The sequence below is a fragment of the Dendrobates tinctorius genome, unplaced genomic scaffold, assembly GCF_039654945.1.
Source record: "Dendrobates tinctorius isolate UK_male_01 unplaced genomic scaffold, ASM3965494v1 ptg000103l, whole genome shotgun sequence".
NCBI classification, from domain to species: domain Eukaryota; kingdom Metazoa; phylum Chordata; class Amphibia; order Anura; family Dendrobatidae; genus Dendrobates; species Dendrobates tinctorius.
The window spans coordinates 31,667,806-31,681,989 of NW_027361771.1; the positions used below are offsets into that span (position 1 = coordinate 31,667,806).

General features: G+C 40.9%; 1 protein-coding gene across 2 annotated transcripts in view; it reads left to right on the forward strand.

Moving 5' to 3' along the window:
• Positions 1 to 14,184, forward strand: part of GCGR (glucagon receptor) — a 141,310-nt gene that overhangs the window by 101,679 nt on the left and 25,447 nt on the right. For both annotated transcript variants that reach the window (XM_073588194.1, XM_073588195.1), the window contains exons 3-6: positions 3,005 to 3,101; positions 3,779 to 3,886; positions 3,956 to 4,077; positions 5,756 to 5,862. In XM_073588194.1, coding sequence (XP_073444295.1) covers positions 3,005 to 3,101; positions 3,779 to 3,886; positions 3,956 to 4,077; positions 5,756 to 5,862 — 434 coding nt within the window. The remainder of the gene's footprint in view (positions 1 to 3,004; positions 3,102 to 3,778; positions 3,887 to 3,955; positions 4,078 to 5,755; positions 5,863 to 14,184) is intronic.

The following is a 14,184-nucleotide window of genomic DNA, read 5'->3' on the forward strand; positions in this document are numbered from 1 at the left end:
TATTGGAGGATTTTTAAGTCCCCTTTTTGTGCTATTTCAGTGTCGCCGACGTTCTAACATGACAGCAATCCAAAACACAAGGCCAAGTCGACCTGTCATTGGCTACAGCAGAACAAAGTGAAGGATCTGGAGTGGCCATCTCAGTCTCCTGAGCTCAATATCATTGAGTCACTCTGGGGAGATCTCAAGCACACAGTTCATGCTAGACAGCCCAGGAATTTAAGGGAACTGGAGGCTTTTTGCCAAAAAGATTGTGCAGCTTTACCATCTGAGAAAATAAAGACCCTCATCCACAACTACCACAAAAGACTCAAGCTGTCATTGATGTTAGAGGAGGCAATACACGGTATTAAGAGTGGGGTATGTGAACTTTTCTCATGTTGGAACGTCCAGGTATGTCCCATGTACGGGCTGATGATTATAAATTTGCCTCCAGTATTTGCTGATAATGATAACGTGCTGCATTCATCTTTCCTTCAACTTTGACCAAATTTCCTTTGCCTTTGAAGCTCACACATCCCCATAACATCAGTGATCCACCTCCGTGCTTTACAGTAGGAATGGTGTTCCTTTCATCATTGGCCTTGTTGACCTCTCTCCAAATGTAATTCTTATGGTTGTGACCAAAAAGCTCAATTTTGGTCTCATAACTCCCGTAGATCTGTTGACAATTCTTTTGCTTGGATGTTTTGGGTTGTCATTATGATTTAAAAAGAGAAAACACAGTAGTTTGACAATAAATGGCTTCACCCAACCACTTACCATGAGTGGAGGAAAAGTTTTGTTTTTTTCATTCGTATACTCTGAAAAAGGCTAAGAAAGGAAAAATTCTGCCTGGGTATGCCTTTTGAGCACAACTGTTTAAGGTGCTCGGATAACAAGCTTGTATAAGGCGTTATCCCAGCATGCTCGTGTGCTATCAGAATGTCTTTGAAAAATATGTTTCAAGGCTATTTGACAGCCGCAACACATGCAGTTATTGGGCTGTTTGTTAGGCAATCTCTGCTTGTGTTGCGACTGTGGAACAACCATGAGACATGCAGGTGCGGGGACTCGAACATATTATTCGAACACGCCAAAGTCACTCGGTTAGCACATGAGCATGCTTGGATAACACCATATCCGGGCACGTTCACTCAGCACTAATAACAACATAACATTGATTTAGGAACACCAGTGAGATTGTGAGGGAAGCAATGTCTAGCAATAGCATTCTTAGCATAATAGGGAGTTTCTATTGGAAAGGTATGCAATTAATGAGTAATATCAGAGTCTGGAAGAAACACTACCCATATATTGTCAGTATAACTGTCTTCCAAATTTATGGATATCTTGAACGCTCAAAGAGTGTTAATAGGAATGTTAAAAGGAATGACAATCCTCAGTTGCTTTCTCCCCACCATAGAAGTACAAATCTGACCAAGCATGGGTGTTCAGTCATCTGATGCTGCTTGTTGGCCTAAAGTGAACGAGTCATATAAAACTGAACTATTCTTTCAATCAAGTTTTAAGTTAAACAGCATAGCTAAGAATTTTTGGTGATTTTTTTCCTCTGTCACTACTACAAAAAAATTTTAAATCTTGAAATTTTATGCTAGTCACTGAGTCTCAGAAAAGACTGGTCCTTCCCGACTTGTACAGATCATTTTTCGTCAGTCACCTCATTAATATCAGAGGCAGAATCATAGCAGAAGGTGGCACCTAGATAAGAAAACAGCAGACATTCACAATTGGTGATTACAGATTACTTCTTCATCCTCTCTGCATAATGACCTCTGCACAGGTCACAGAGCATGCCTAGAAAAAACTCCCATATAAGTCAATGAATATCTGCATCCTACAGGTTCACCAACCTTTATTAAACTCTCCAAATTGTCTCCTAATGAGCTTAACTGGCCAGGTCAAAACTTGCGTAGGTGGAGGAAGAGGCGCTCATAACCAGGTCCTATTTCAGTTTTTAGGCTGGAGTCACACACAACGAATAAAAAATCGGTCCCATAATTCATTGTATTAAATTGCGGAGACTCCCGCTGACGTCACTGAGGCTGCAGGGAGTCCCCGTAATTTAATACAACGAATTAACCACTTAAATGAACCCCTACAAGCCCAAAATTTAACCCACAAGCCCTCATATAATTAATAGTGATAGACATAAAATAAAAAACATGAAATGAAATGGTTAACTATATGTAAACCATGTGTCATTTCATGTCGGGCAGGAGAATGTTATACAAAAGCCGGCTAATGTGTCAGCGGCTATTCTGCAATTAAGAACTGTATGAACTAGAAATATATATATAATTGTGTCTCTATAACATGTATAATATATATATATATATATATTTATTTAATGTGTCTATATCTATTAATTCGTTGCTTTATTTAACTGGACACTGTGATTTTACTGTCTTTAGGAAAAAAAATTGCCGGCTTTTGGTGCGATTTTTATCGCAACTCACACATCGGGTCCGTTTTTACTCCCATTTTTTCTCGCCCCCATAGACATGCATTGTCGAATCCGATCCGAAAATCGGTGACAATCGCAGCATGCTGCGATTGTCTCGGTCAGAGGATCGGATGCGATAAAAAATCGCGTGATGGGAGCTGCCCCATAGAATAACATGGGTTCGAATGCAATGCGATTTTTTATCGCATTGCATTCGTCCGTTTTATTCGCCAGTGTGACCCCGGCCTTAGATTCAATGTAAATCTAAGCGAAAATGTCTCATTTTGTTGCGCACACCCCGATTACCTATATTTTTACACTTTAGAGGTAGCTCAGACACACTATACATACAATATATTATTATTCCATATGACTTTGTGAAGTTGTAGCAGAGCCCTTGTCTGAATCATTGGAAGCTATGTGAGCTATGTGCATGAAGTAGGCCGTGCATCAAGTTGCTGCCATTTAGGAAGCACTTTTGGATGCTGTGTTAGCCTCTGCATAGCATCACTTTTCTGTATGTCTGTGAATTGGCTTCCATGTCTGTTTCCTTCACAGGCCGTCTCAGCTCAGGTAATGGATTACCTGTATGACAGCTGGAGGAAGTATGAAACTGAGTGCCAGCAGAATATGTCCATGGAGCCCCCTCCAACAGGTGAACTACATGATGTCTTTATTATATATACATTTTTGGTCCGAGTGCTGTCCATGAGCAGAACGGACCAATGTTATTCACTGTGCCAGTGTAGATGAGTGATTTTTTTTCTCTCTGTGTAAAGTAATTAAATCGTGCACTAGATTCTTCCATACATTGGATAAAACTCACCCCTCCAAGTCTATAGGTGCGCAAAAAACAATTGACATCAGTGGCAATGCTGTAACAAGAAACTGGAAGTGATCTTATGAAATTCTGAATAACTGCTGTTATAAAAAAAATGGATTTCACACGGATGACAAGTGTGAAAAAAATAGTCCATTTTTTTCTGGATGAATGATTTTTTTTTTATAGCTCATGTGAACCTACCCTTCCAGGAATAAAATCAGTCCTCCCACTTGACTATCAGATTCTATAGGTAGACATTCGGGAAGTTGTTCAGAAGGGTCTAGGACTGATGTCACATAAATGGAACAAAGTGGTCAACAAAGATTCTCCTTCCTTAGCTAAGAAAATAATAGCCCTGTAAGAATAGAAATGTGGTCAAACAGCATTTTAACAAATAAAAGGACAATTCGTTGTCTTTACATCAGGGTTCCTTCATCAAGATCAACTCTGAGTTCTTTTTTTCTTGAAATCTTCACAAAATTGTATTTTTTTTTAATAAAATTCCTTAGGAGTGGTCTGCAACAGGACATTTGATAAGTTCTCCTGCTGGCCAGATACTCAACCTAATACCACTGTCAATGTCTCCTGTCCCTGGTTCCTGCCTTGGTACAACAAAGGTAAGACATCTTCAGTAAGTGTAGTTAGCAATAAATGAGTCCTGCAGTAACAAGATTGTCCCTTCTTAGTGCAGCATGGCTCAGTGTACAAACACTGCGGACCAGATGGGCAATGGGCAGCCACAGTGCATGGCCATCCTTTACGCGATGCCCGGGAATGTCAACTTGACCAAGCAGATGTGGAGGACCAGGTACAATTATATAGAGTTCCCTACAAACAGCGATTGATGATGTTTTATATGTTCTTCAGAACCATTATTGTCGATTGGAGCTCCAGTGACTTATGAGGTGGTGCTACACTAATTGCATCTCTCATTTCTAATAAGGAATTAACTCCATGAGACTCATTGTTCCTCTAGCTGGTAGTTCCTGATATGTGGTGGGCTTTTTGCCATGACATTCCTCCACTCATTTCCACTCATTAACTTTAGGTTGGGTTCTGAGTTTGCCAAAAATCTAAGTGTATGAATATTTCCTTGCCAAAAATCTAAGTTGTTTAAGTTGTTACAGTATATTACTTTGTTAGGTAAGAAAATGTAGACATTGTCTAGCAAATCATTTTGAAACAAGAGCTGTGATTCTACAGGCGTTTCATTGGCATTTAGAATGTTTCATTAAGAAGGTATCAAGACGATACTTATTAGAGGACCAGAATTCTAACAACCTCAATATTCAAAACCTCCCACTGTTTCGCTGTCTTCAAGATTTTTCTCATGTTGCACCAATTCAATGGCATGTGCTACTCAATTAAGTACCAACATTCACAGTGCCTCAAATACACTTTTAGAGCACACTTTTTTCTTTTAGGCAGGCTTACCACCCAATCTACATTTCTCAGAACACACACAGATACTGGCAAGGTGAATGACTGATGCTTCTTTATGTATATTTCCATAATTATTATTTTTTTTTAAAATAAAGGATGACTTAATTAATATAAATATACACACTTCTACCATTTAGCTCTCTTCGAAGCTCTTACAAGTAGGATCTTCTTGTCTCTTGTTTGAATTGTTAATTAGTTTGTTTTATGTAAAGTCTAAATCTGGTTGTACATGGTACCATCTGCAAGGTGCTGCTAATTCTATTGACGATATATTTATTTTATTAATTTTACTCACTTATATAGCGCCATTATTTCCACATCGCTTTACATACATTATCATCAATCTAAATTCCCTATCAGTATGTCTATGGAGTGTGGGAGGAAACCCATGCAAACACAGGGAGAACATACAAACTCCTGCAGATGTTGTCCTTGGTTTGATTTAAACCCAGGACCCCAGCGTTGCAAAGCAACAGTGCTACCCACTGAGCTACCGTCCTACCCTATATCCGACCAAACACAATATCTCAGCTTCTATGATCATCATAAGCAGACAACAGAACATTATGTGTATGGGGTTTTAACCTCAATGAGTGGTCAAATAGATAAAAGTCCCTAAATTTCCAACTATACAGTAATGTGTGTCACAAAAGTAATGTATGTTTTCTGATTAGTTGGTGATATAACATATGCAGAACTCCAGGTTACTTTTAAAGATAGGGATACGGATAATGCATTGACAGTCCATGGATAAGGATTAAACACTGCAAATACAACTACAATAATACAAGCTAATAGGAGGATGACTGTTTCTGTCGGATTATGTTATTGGGTGACTGATGTCAGTGACTTAGGTTGTATAATGGAAAATTACTTTAATAGGTAATGTGATCTGAGCTATGTCAGAGTGATTCCGTAAACACTGATGGTAGATGCTGAAACTCCATGATGTTGGAAATTGTACATGGTGATTTTTTTCTTTCATTTTTGAGGAAAAGGTGCTTTTTGTTATCAATAACAGATCTGTTATTCTTATTTTACAGGAAAAATTTGCCAAGACCTATGAAAGCTTTAAGATCATGTACACTGTAGGGTATTCTATATCAGTGGGGGCACTCATTCTGGCACTTGCTATTCTTGTGGGATTCAGGTAGGTGGATGTTAGGGTGGAAGCAATTGCTCGCTTCTAACCTATTTGTTTGAAAAATTCCAATTCTGTCCTCCGATCTGTGGGGTTTTCCCTTAATATGGCCTTACACAATGGTTAATGTACTGTATATGGATTTTTGCCAATTTTGACAGTTGAGTTTATGGACTGGCCAATGATCCCTTGACATCTTCTGTCAGTGGAAACAAGCATCTGACAGGATAGATGTCAACACTATTGAAATAGCATGTATATTTCATTTATATAGAGAAGTCTGGGCTAATAGCCAGAACTTTTGCATGTGCATGAGCAGTTTAAAGGAGGCCAGTGACCATAGATATGAGATATTTGTTGGTAAATCCAATCAGTTTGGGTAGAATCTGCAAGCAGTTTATTGTTTGTAGCCAACCATAGACACTACCTTGTTAGAGCTGCCAACAGGTATCTAATGTACCATGGGTAAAATAAGTATTTGATACACTGCCCATTTTCGGAGTTTTCTCACCTAAAAAGGTACACTTCACCTGTGAGAGACAGAATCTAAAAACAAAAATAAAAACAGAAAATCACATTATATGATTTTTGCATAATTAATTTGCATTTTATTTCATGAAATAAGTATCTGATGCAATAGAAAAACAGAACTTAATATTTGATACAGAAACCTTTGATTGCAACTATATAGGTCAGACATTTCCGGTAGTTCTTGACCAAGTTTGTACCCACTGCAGTCGGGATTTTGACCCACTTTTCCATACAGATATTCCCCAGATCTTTCAGGTGTCGAGGCTGTCACTGGGCAACATTGAGTTTCACCTCCCTCCAAGAATTTTCTATTGGGTTCAGATCTGAAGACTAGCTAAGCCATTCAAGGACCTTGAAATGCTTCTTATGGAGCCACTTCTTAGTTGTCCTGGCTGTGTGTTTCTGGTCATTGTCCTGCTGGAAAACCTAGCCACTATCCATCTTCAGTGCTTTTACTGAGAGAAGGAGGTTGTTGGCCAAAATCTTGCGATACATGACCCCATCCATACTCCCTTCAATACAGTTCAGTGTCCTGTCCCCGTTGCAGAAAAGCACCTCCTAAGCATGATGTTTCTCCCACCATGCTTCATGGTTTGGATGGTGTTCCTGGGGTTGTAATCATTCTTCTTCCTCCAAACATGGTGAGTGGAGTTGATACCAAAAAAGTTCTATTGTGGTCTCATCTGATCACTTGACCATCTCCCATGCCTCCTCTGGATCATTCAAATAGTCATTGGCAAACTTCAAATGGGCCTGGACATGTGCTGGCATGACCAGGGGGACCTTGCGTGCTCTGGAGGATATTAATCCATGACGGCCAAGTATGTTACTAACGGGAATGTTTGAGACTGTGGTCCAATATCTCTGCATTTCATTGACTACCTAGTCATCTAGCAAATAGAAAAAAGGAACAGCATCTCTTCCAGGTGATTAGAAGTTTTCAAAAACTTTATTCTGCCAAAATGCATTTTGGCAGAATAAAGTTTTTGAAAACTTCTAATCACCTGGAAGAGATGCTGTTCCTTTTTTCTATTTGATGGTATATGCTCCAATTGGGTCATTGGACCAGAACGTTCCTATTGAAGTGCTGTCGGCGGACATATGCTGATATTACCTAGTCATCTAGGTCATCCCATGTAGTTCTGGGCTGATTTCTGACCTTTCTAAAACCATCCTTAAACAATGAGGTGAGATCTTGCATGGAGCCCAAGACAGATTGACAATCATCTGGTGTTTTTTCCATTTTCTAATAATTGTTCCAACAGTTGTTGCCTTCTCACCAAGCTGCTTGCTTATTGTCCTGTAACCCATCCCTGCCTTGTGCAGGTCTACAATTTTGTCCCTGGTGTTTTTAGACAGCTCTTAGGTTTTGGCCATGGTGGAGAGGTTGGAGTATGATTGATTGAGTGTGTGTGCTCAGGCATTTTTTACACAGATAACAAGATCAAACATGTGTAATTAATACAGGTAATGAGTGCATTGTGGATTGGCTTCTTAAAGAAAAACAAACAGGTCTGTGAGAGCCAGACTTGTTGCTGATTGGTAGGTGATCAAATACTTATTTCATGCAATAAAATGAGATTTAATTATATAAAAATCATACAATGTTATTTTCTGAGGTTTTTATTTTTAGATTCTGTCTCTCATAGTTGAAGTGTACCTACGATAAAAATTAAAGACCTCTACATTCCTTCTAGGTGGGAAAACTTGCAAAATCGTCGGTGTATCAAATACTTATTTTCCCCACTGTATATACAGTACCTGCCTAAACCCTGCTAAAATGGTCAAATAGATTTGAAAAAGAAACGATGGCAAATGAACAATAAGTGATATGATACAAATGCTCAATAAAAAAGAGACGTACATGGCTGATACAGCCATACAAAGGTATTCACAGACATAATTGATATTTTATCAGATGCTATCAATAATTGTTTGATCTACCAATAATGTTCTTGGTAATAAGCAATAAACACATTGGTGAAATCTTCCCATAAATATTTGATGATTATTGATATATTTCTATTTTAGACAGCTGACTTTTAATTTCAAGCTTATTCAACCACTACTCTAACAGCTTAGGCTAGTTTCACACTTGCGCCTTTTTGCGCAGCGTATCGAGTGCACAAGAAACGCATGTGAAAAGCGCATACAAACGCTTGTAAACGCTGCGTTTTTTTGTAGTATTATTGTGCGCATAACGACAAAAAATCACAGCGTTTTTATGCGTTTGTAAGCGTTTTTCATGCGTTTGCATTTTTTATGCGCAATGGTGTCACTTCACAGGAGAAAAAATCCTTGAAAAATTCTTGCAACACACTCAAGCAATGGGACAGCAGTGGGCGTGTCTTATGGAAATTATTTATATAGCCCCTTTTTACAGCTGAATTCTTCACATTTGCTTGCATTTGACTTGAGAAACATGGATCTGCGCTGGAAGAGCTTTTACTTTGACTTGGATCTGGACATGAGGATGGCTCAGGCTTATGCCGTAGCTTGCCGTGAACAGAGAGAGAGAGAGAGAGAGAGAGAGAGAGGCAGCGAAGACGGCAGCAGCGGCGTTTGTGGATACATCCCATTATTGAACTCCGGGAGAGCCGTGGAGCGTACCACACCCTCTACAGCGAGCTCCAGGCAAACCCGGAGAAATTTACGGATTATACCCGGATGACCCAAGAAACCTTTACCTATTTGCTTGGTCGGGTACAAGAAGTCATCCGGAGACAGGACACGCAGCTCCGGCGTGCGATTACTCCTGAGGAATGGCTCCTGGTCACATTAAGGTATGTAGTTTTGCAAAACCAATGCCTGCAGAATTTTATTGGTTGTGACATGTACTCTTCCAAATCTGGCAGAATTATAGTTCTGCCATGTAGTTAACAAAAGGCCGCGGTAATTTTTTTATGGCATGTATTGAACAAAAGGCTGCAGATATATAATTTTTTTTTTTTTTTTTACTTTTACATGCGTACAAAAATCCCTAAACACAAATATTAATTTTTGTTTTTTTCTTTGTGTCACAGATTCCTGGCTACTGGAGAGACCCACCCTTCACTGCACTTCCAGTAACGGATTGGAATCTCCACGTTGTCTGGAATTAATGAACAACAGAATTGACAGTGCATAGGGCTAGAAAATAGATCTATATAATTTAGATTCAATTTAATGAAAATCCAAATAATCATGTTTATAGGAGCCCAATACAATTCAAGAATAGGATACACTGACTATATAATATAAAGAAGCAACCGAAAAAACAGTGCATAAACATCCAAAATAGGTAGAAATAACATGAATCTTTATTAAGGACACAGATAAAAATTGGCATGACAGAAGTGACACAAGCAGGACGCACAGAGGTACAGAGATTCCCTAAGGTATATCAATATGGTAAAATGTATCTCCATTTATAGTATATACCAGCCGACTAGTCATAATAAAGTAAAGGGTACAATCCCCAGACCGTCAGGCAACCCAAAAGAAGGGGGTTATGAGAGATCAAAGTACAAACATAATATTCATACCTAAGGGGGCACTGGACCACTGGCGCAAGGAAAACAGCCCGTTTTCCTTGTGCCAGTGGTCCAGTGCCCCCTTAGGTATGAATATTATGTTTGTACTTTGATCTCTCATAACCCCCTTCTTTTGGGTTGCCTGACGGTCTGGGGATTGTACCCTTTACTTTATTATGACTAGTCGGCTGGTATATACTATAAATGGAGATACATTTTACCATATTGATATACCTTAGGGAATCTTTGTACCTCTGTGCGTCCTGCTTGTGTCACTTCTGTCATGCCAATTTTTATCTGTGTCCTTAATAAAGATTCATGTTATTTCTACCTATTTTGGATGTTTATGCACTGTTTTTTCGGTTGCTTCTTTATGTTGTCTGGAATTGTAGCGGACACCTGCCGGGCTTTGAGGAACATTCTTTGTCCAGAATTCATGCCCCTGCCAACTGCAGAAAAGTGGTTGGAAATCGCCGAAAGATTCTGGACTGTTTCCCTGTTTGGGAGTGGTGGATGGGAAACACATCCGGATTATCAAGCCCAAAAGAACAGGCTCTGAGTACTACAACTATAAAAAATACTTTTCTACTGTACTCATGGCCATTGCGGATGCAGACTGTATGTTTATTGCAGTGGACATTGGGGCATTTGGCCGTGGGAATGACTCCCAGGCTTTTAAGAACTCGGACATGGGCAGGAGGTTATATGGCAACAACTTCAATTTCCCCATGCCACGGCCTGTTCCCAACACCGAAGTTCCGCCACAGCCCTTTGTAATGGTTGGTGATGAAGCATTCCAGATGTGCCAAAACCTGCTCAAGCCCTACTCCAGCCGGGACTTGGACCACAACAAAAGAATTTTCAATTACAGGCTGACCAGGGCCAGGAGAACAGTAGAGTGTGACTTTGGTATACTTGTATCTAGATGGCGCATTCTTGGCACAGCTATTAATCTGAAACTGGAAACAATGGATGAGGTGGTGAAGGCCTGTGTTGTTCTCCATAATTTTGTAATTGCTCGAGAGCACCCGAACTTAGATCTTGATGATGTTGCTCCTAATCCATTGCCTGAGTTTACACAGCACCCTCTCAGGTCATCCATTGAAGTTGGCCAAATGAGGGACCAATTTGCGGCCTACTTCAACTCAGATGTAGGACGGGTGGAATGGCAAGAGCAAATGGGGTAAAAAAAAATTCTTGTTGGTATGTTAATAAAAAACCTGTTTTGATACCTGTACTGAGTGGATTTTCTGTTTTTAAACTCCCAATACCATTAGCAAGTAGCCAGGTGTATCAGTGAATTTATGATGCTGTGTTTTGTGCATCATGAATTCACTATTAATCAGTTTCTTCAACACACGTAATAAGAGTATGTGGTTAATTACAAGGTATATCTATAGTTCCTTGCCTTTTCTATAATAGTTAAATGAGGACAGTACAAAAAATGCAAGGTAACGATAGATATGCCTTGCACTCAACACCATCCTCTATGCCAGGGTTTCCAAAATCTATTCCTAAATGTCCACCAACAGATCATGTTTTAAGGATGTAATTTTTTTTCCCTCAGGAGATACTGTTATCACCAGATGGAATTACTTAAAACATGATTTGTTTGTTGGCCTTGAAGAATGGAGTTGTGGAACCCTGCTCAATTCAGTGTTTGGAATAAACCAGATATCTCCATTACTGATGTTTCTTGTGTGAGTATAGGAAAAATTCTGACTTGTCATTTCCAGATCACTCTCTACATTCTTGTAATATTGCACAGAGTGGATCCAGCAGGGTTCCCCAACTCCAGTCCTCAAGTTCCACCAACAGATCATGTTGTAATGAAATCCATAGCTCCGTTGATAACTGCTTCACAAGAGCCAAAATAAAAAAGGATTCCATACAACATGATCTGTTGGTGTCGCTTGAGGACTGGAGTTGGGGAACCTTGCTGGATCCACTCTGTGCAATATTACAAGAATGTAGAGACTGCTGTGGAAAAGACAAGTCATGTAGATTGGTTTGTTTTTTTGGACAACACATATCTATTGTCGTGATATTGTCGTGTCCGTGCTCCTAGAAGGAGGCTGCCTGTCTGGGATCTGAACAGAAGTTCTGGCGGGACTACGAGGAGGAGAATTGGTGGCGGTGCTCTTTGGATGAGGAGTGCTGGTGGTTCTCCTTTGATGAGGAGTGCTGGCGGTGCTCCTTTGATGAGGAGTGCTGGCGTTGCTCTTTTGCTGAGGAGTGCTGGCGGTGCTCTTTTGCTGACGAGTGCTGGCGGTGCTCTTTTGCTGAGGAGTGCTGGCGGTGCTCTTTTGCTGAGGAGCGCTGGCCGTACTCTTTTAATGCTGACTGGTGGTGTCGGTGGCCCAAGCAGGTTCTGTGGTGGTTTGGCTCCACGCTGGTGGTGCTGTGGCGGTGCTCCATACAGGAGCAGCGCTTGACATAGTGGTGGTGGCGGAGGAGTGTCCAGCAGCACTCAGACTTGGGGTGGTGTAACGGTGTCCAAGCTTCGCTGGGAATGCAGGTGGCCGTGCTGTGGTATGCAGCAGAAGTTGGTAGGGAGGTGTAGCGAGTCAGCGGTGGAACTGTTGGAAATGACACCACTGACTGCTGCACATACCGATTCTGCTGCATAGCCTGCAAGTAAGCAGTGTTGCAGGCCTGTAACACACTCAGCTGTTGCTCAGGACTAAGGTGTTCCGCCATGCCCTGTTCAATTTTACTGAAAAAATGGTGCGCTGGTCTGTTGAGGTCGGCCTCCAGACGGTCAAGGCGCTGGTCAACAGAGTGGAAGCGGTGTTCCATGTGGTTAAAACCACGTTCCATCAGGGAAAAACCGCTTTCCATTCTGGCGGACAGCGCCTTGAGGCTGGCCTGAAAGGCCTCGCTCAAGTGCATGAACTCGGGCATGACAGGCCTGTCCGAGGCCCTCTGCCGCTGGCGGGTAGTGCCTGCATAACCAGTGACAGAGACCTGGGACAGGGGAACACCTGATGGACCAGCTTCCTGGTCACCAGCTGTCTGTGTTGCTTACCTGCAAGATGCTTCCTGGCTGTCGGATGGTTGGGACGGGTCCGAAGTCGATCGATGAAGAACCGCTCCCGGGACAGGTTTCAGGGTGCTGCTCCAAGTGCTGTGGAAAGAAAGGGAAAACATTAGTATCATGCATTAACAAGAAGCATCAGCTGTGGAATAGAAAAGCACATAGTAATAAAAAGCCAAAAAAAAAAAAACTTACGCTCTGCTGGCAAGGACCGGTCTCAGGAAAGCCAACTCGCGATGATAGCAGTACTTTCTTCTGCACCTTACCGCTGAACCACTGCGAACCTGTCCCTCAGCACAAACATCAGTGTTGAAGCGGTCCTTCATCGAGTGCCAACGTGTGCGGATTTTGTTCACTGTTGGGAAAAAAATAAAAAACGTTAGACAATGCACTGAAGGCAAGATAATTATCAGCACACACACCTGATAGAACTTTGCAAGCAGTCAATGCTGCAGCACAAATAAATTTTAGACACAATGCAGTCACTGTTGATCCTGAGAACACTGTTATGTTTCCTGTTAGTATATATGTAGCAGTCAAAACAACAGTATCATCCGGAGCAAGAGTGAAAACAGGATCAAGACAGCAGTTGAAAAAGAAATCACTGTTTTCCACAAGGCATTGGTGTGTTTGATGCAAGAATATATCTTGCCACAAACACACCAGCACCATCAGGACATAAATCAATGCAGCTTCAAGACAGCAGTTCAAAACAAAAAGCAATCACTGTTTTCCACAAGGCATTGGTGTGTTTGATGCAAGACTATATCTTGCCACAAACACACCAGCACCATCAGGACCATAAATCAATTCAGTTTCAAGACAGCAGTTCAAAACAAAAAACAATCACTGTTTTCCACAAGGCATTGGTGTGTTTGATGCACGAATATATCTTGCCACAAACACACCAGCACCAACAGGACCATAAATCTATTCAGCTTCCAGACAGCAGTTCAAAACAAAAAGCAATCACTGTTTTCCACAAGGCATTGGTGTGTTTGATGCAAGAATATATCTTGCCACAAACACACCAGCACCATCAGGACCATAAATCAATGCAGCTTCAAGACAGCAGTTCAAAACAAAAAACAATCACTGTTTTCCACAAGGCATTGCTGTGCTTGATGCAAGAATATATCTTGCCACAAACACACCAGCACCATCAGGACCATAAAGCTATGCAGCTTCCAGACAGCAGTTCAAAACAAAAAGCAATCACTGTTTTCCACAAGGCATTGGTGTGTTTGATGC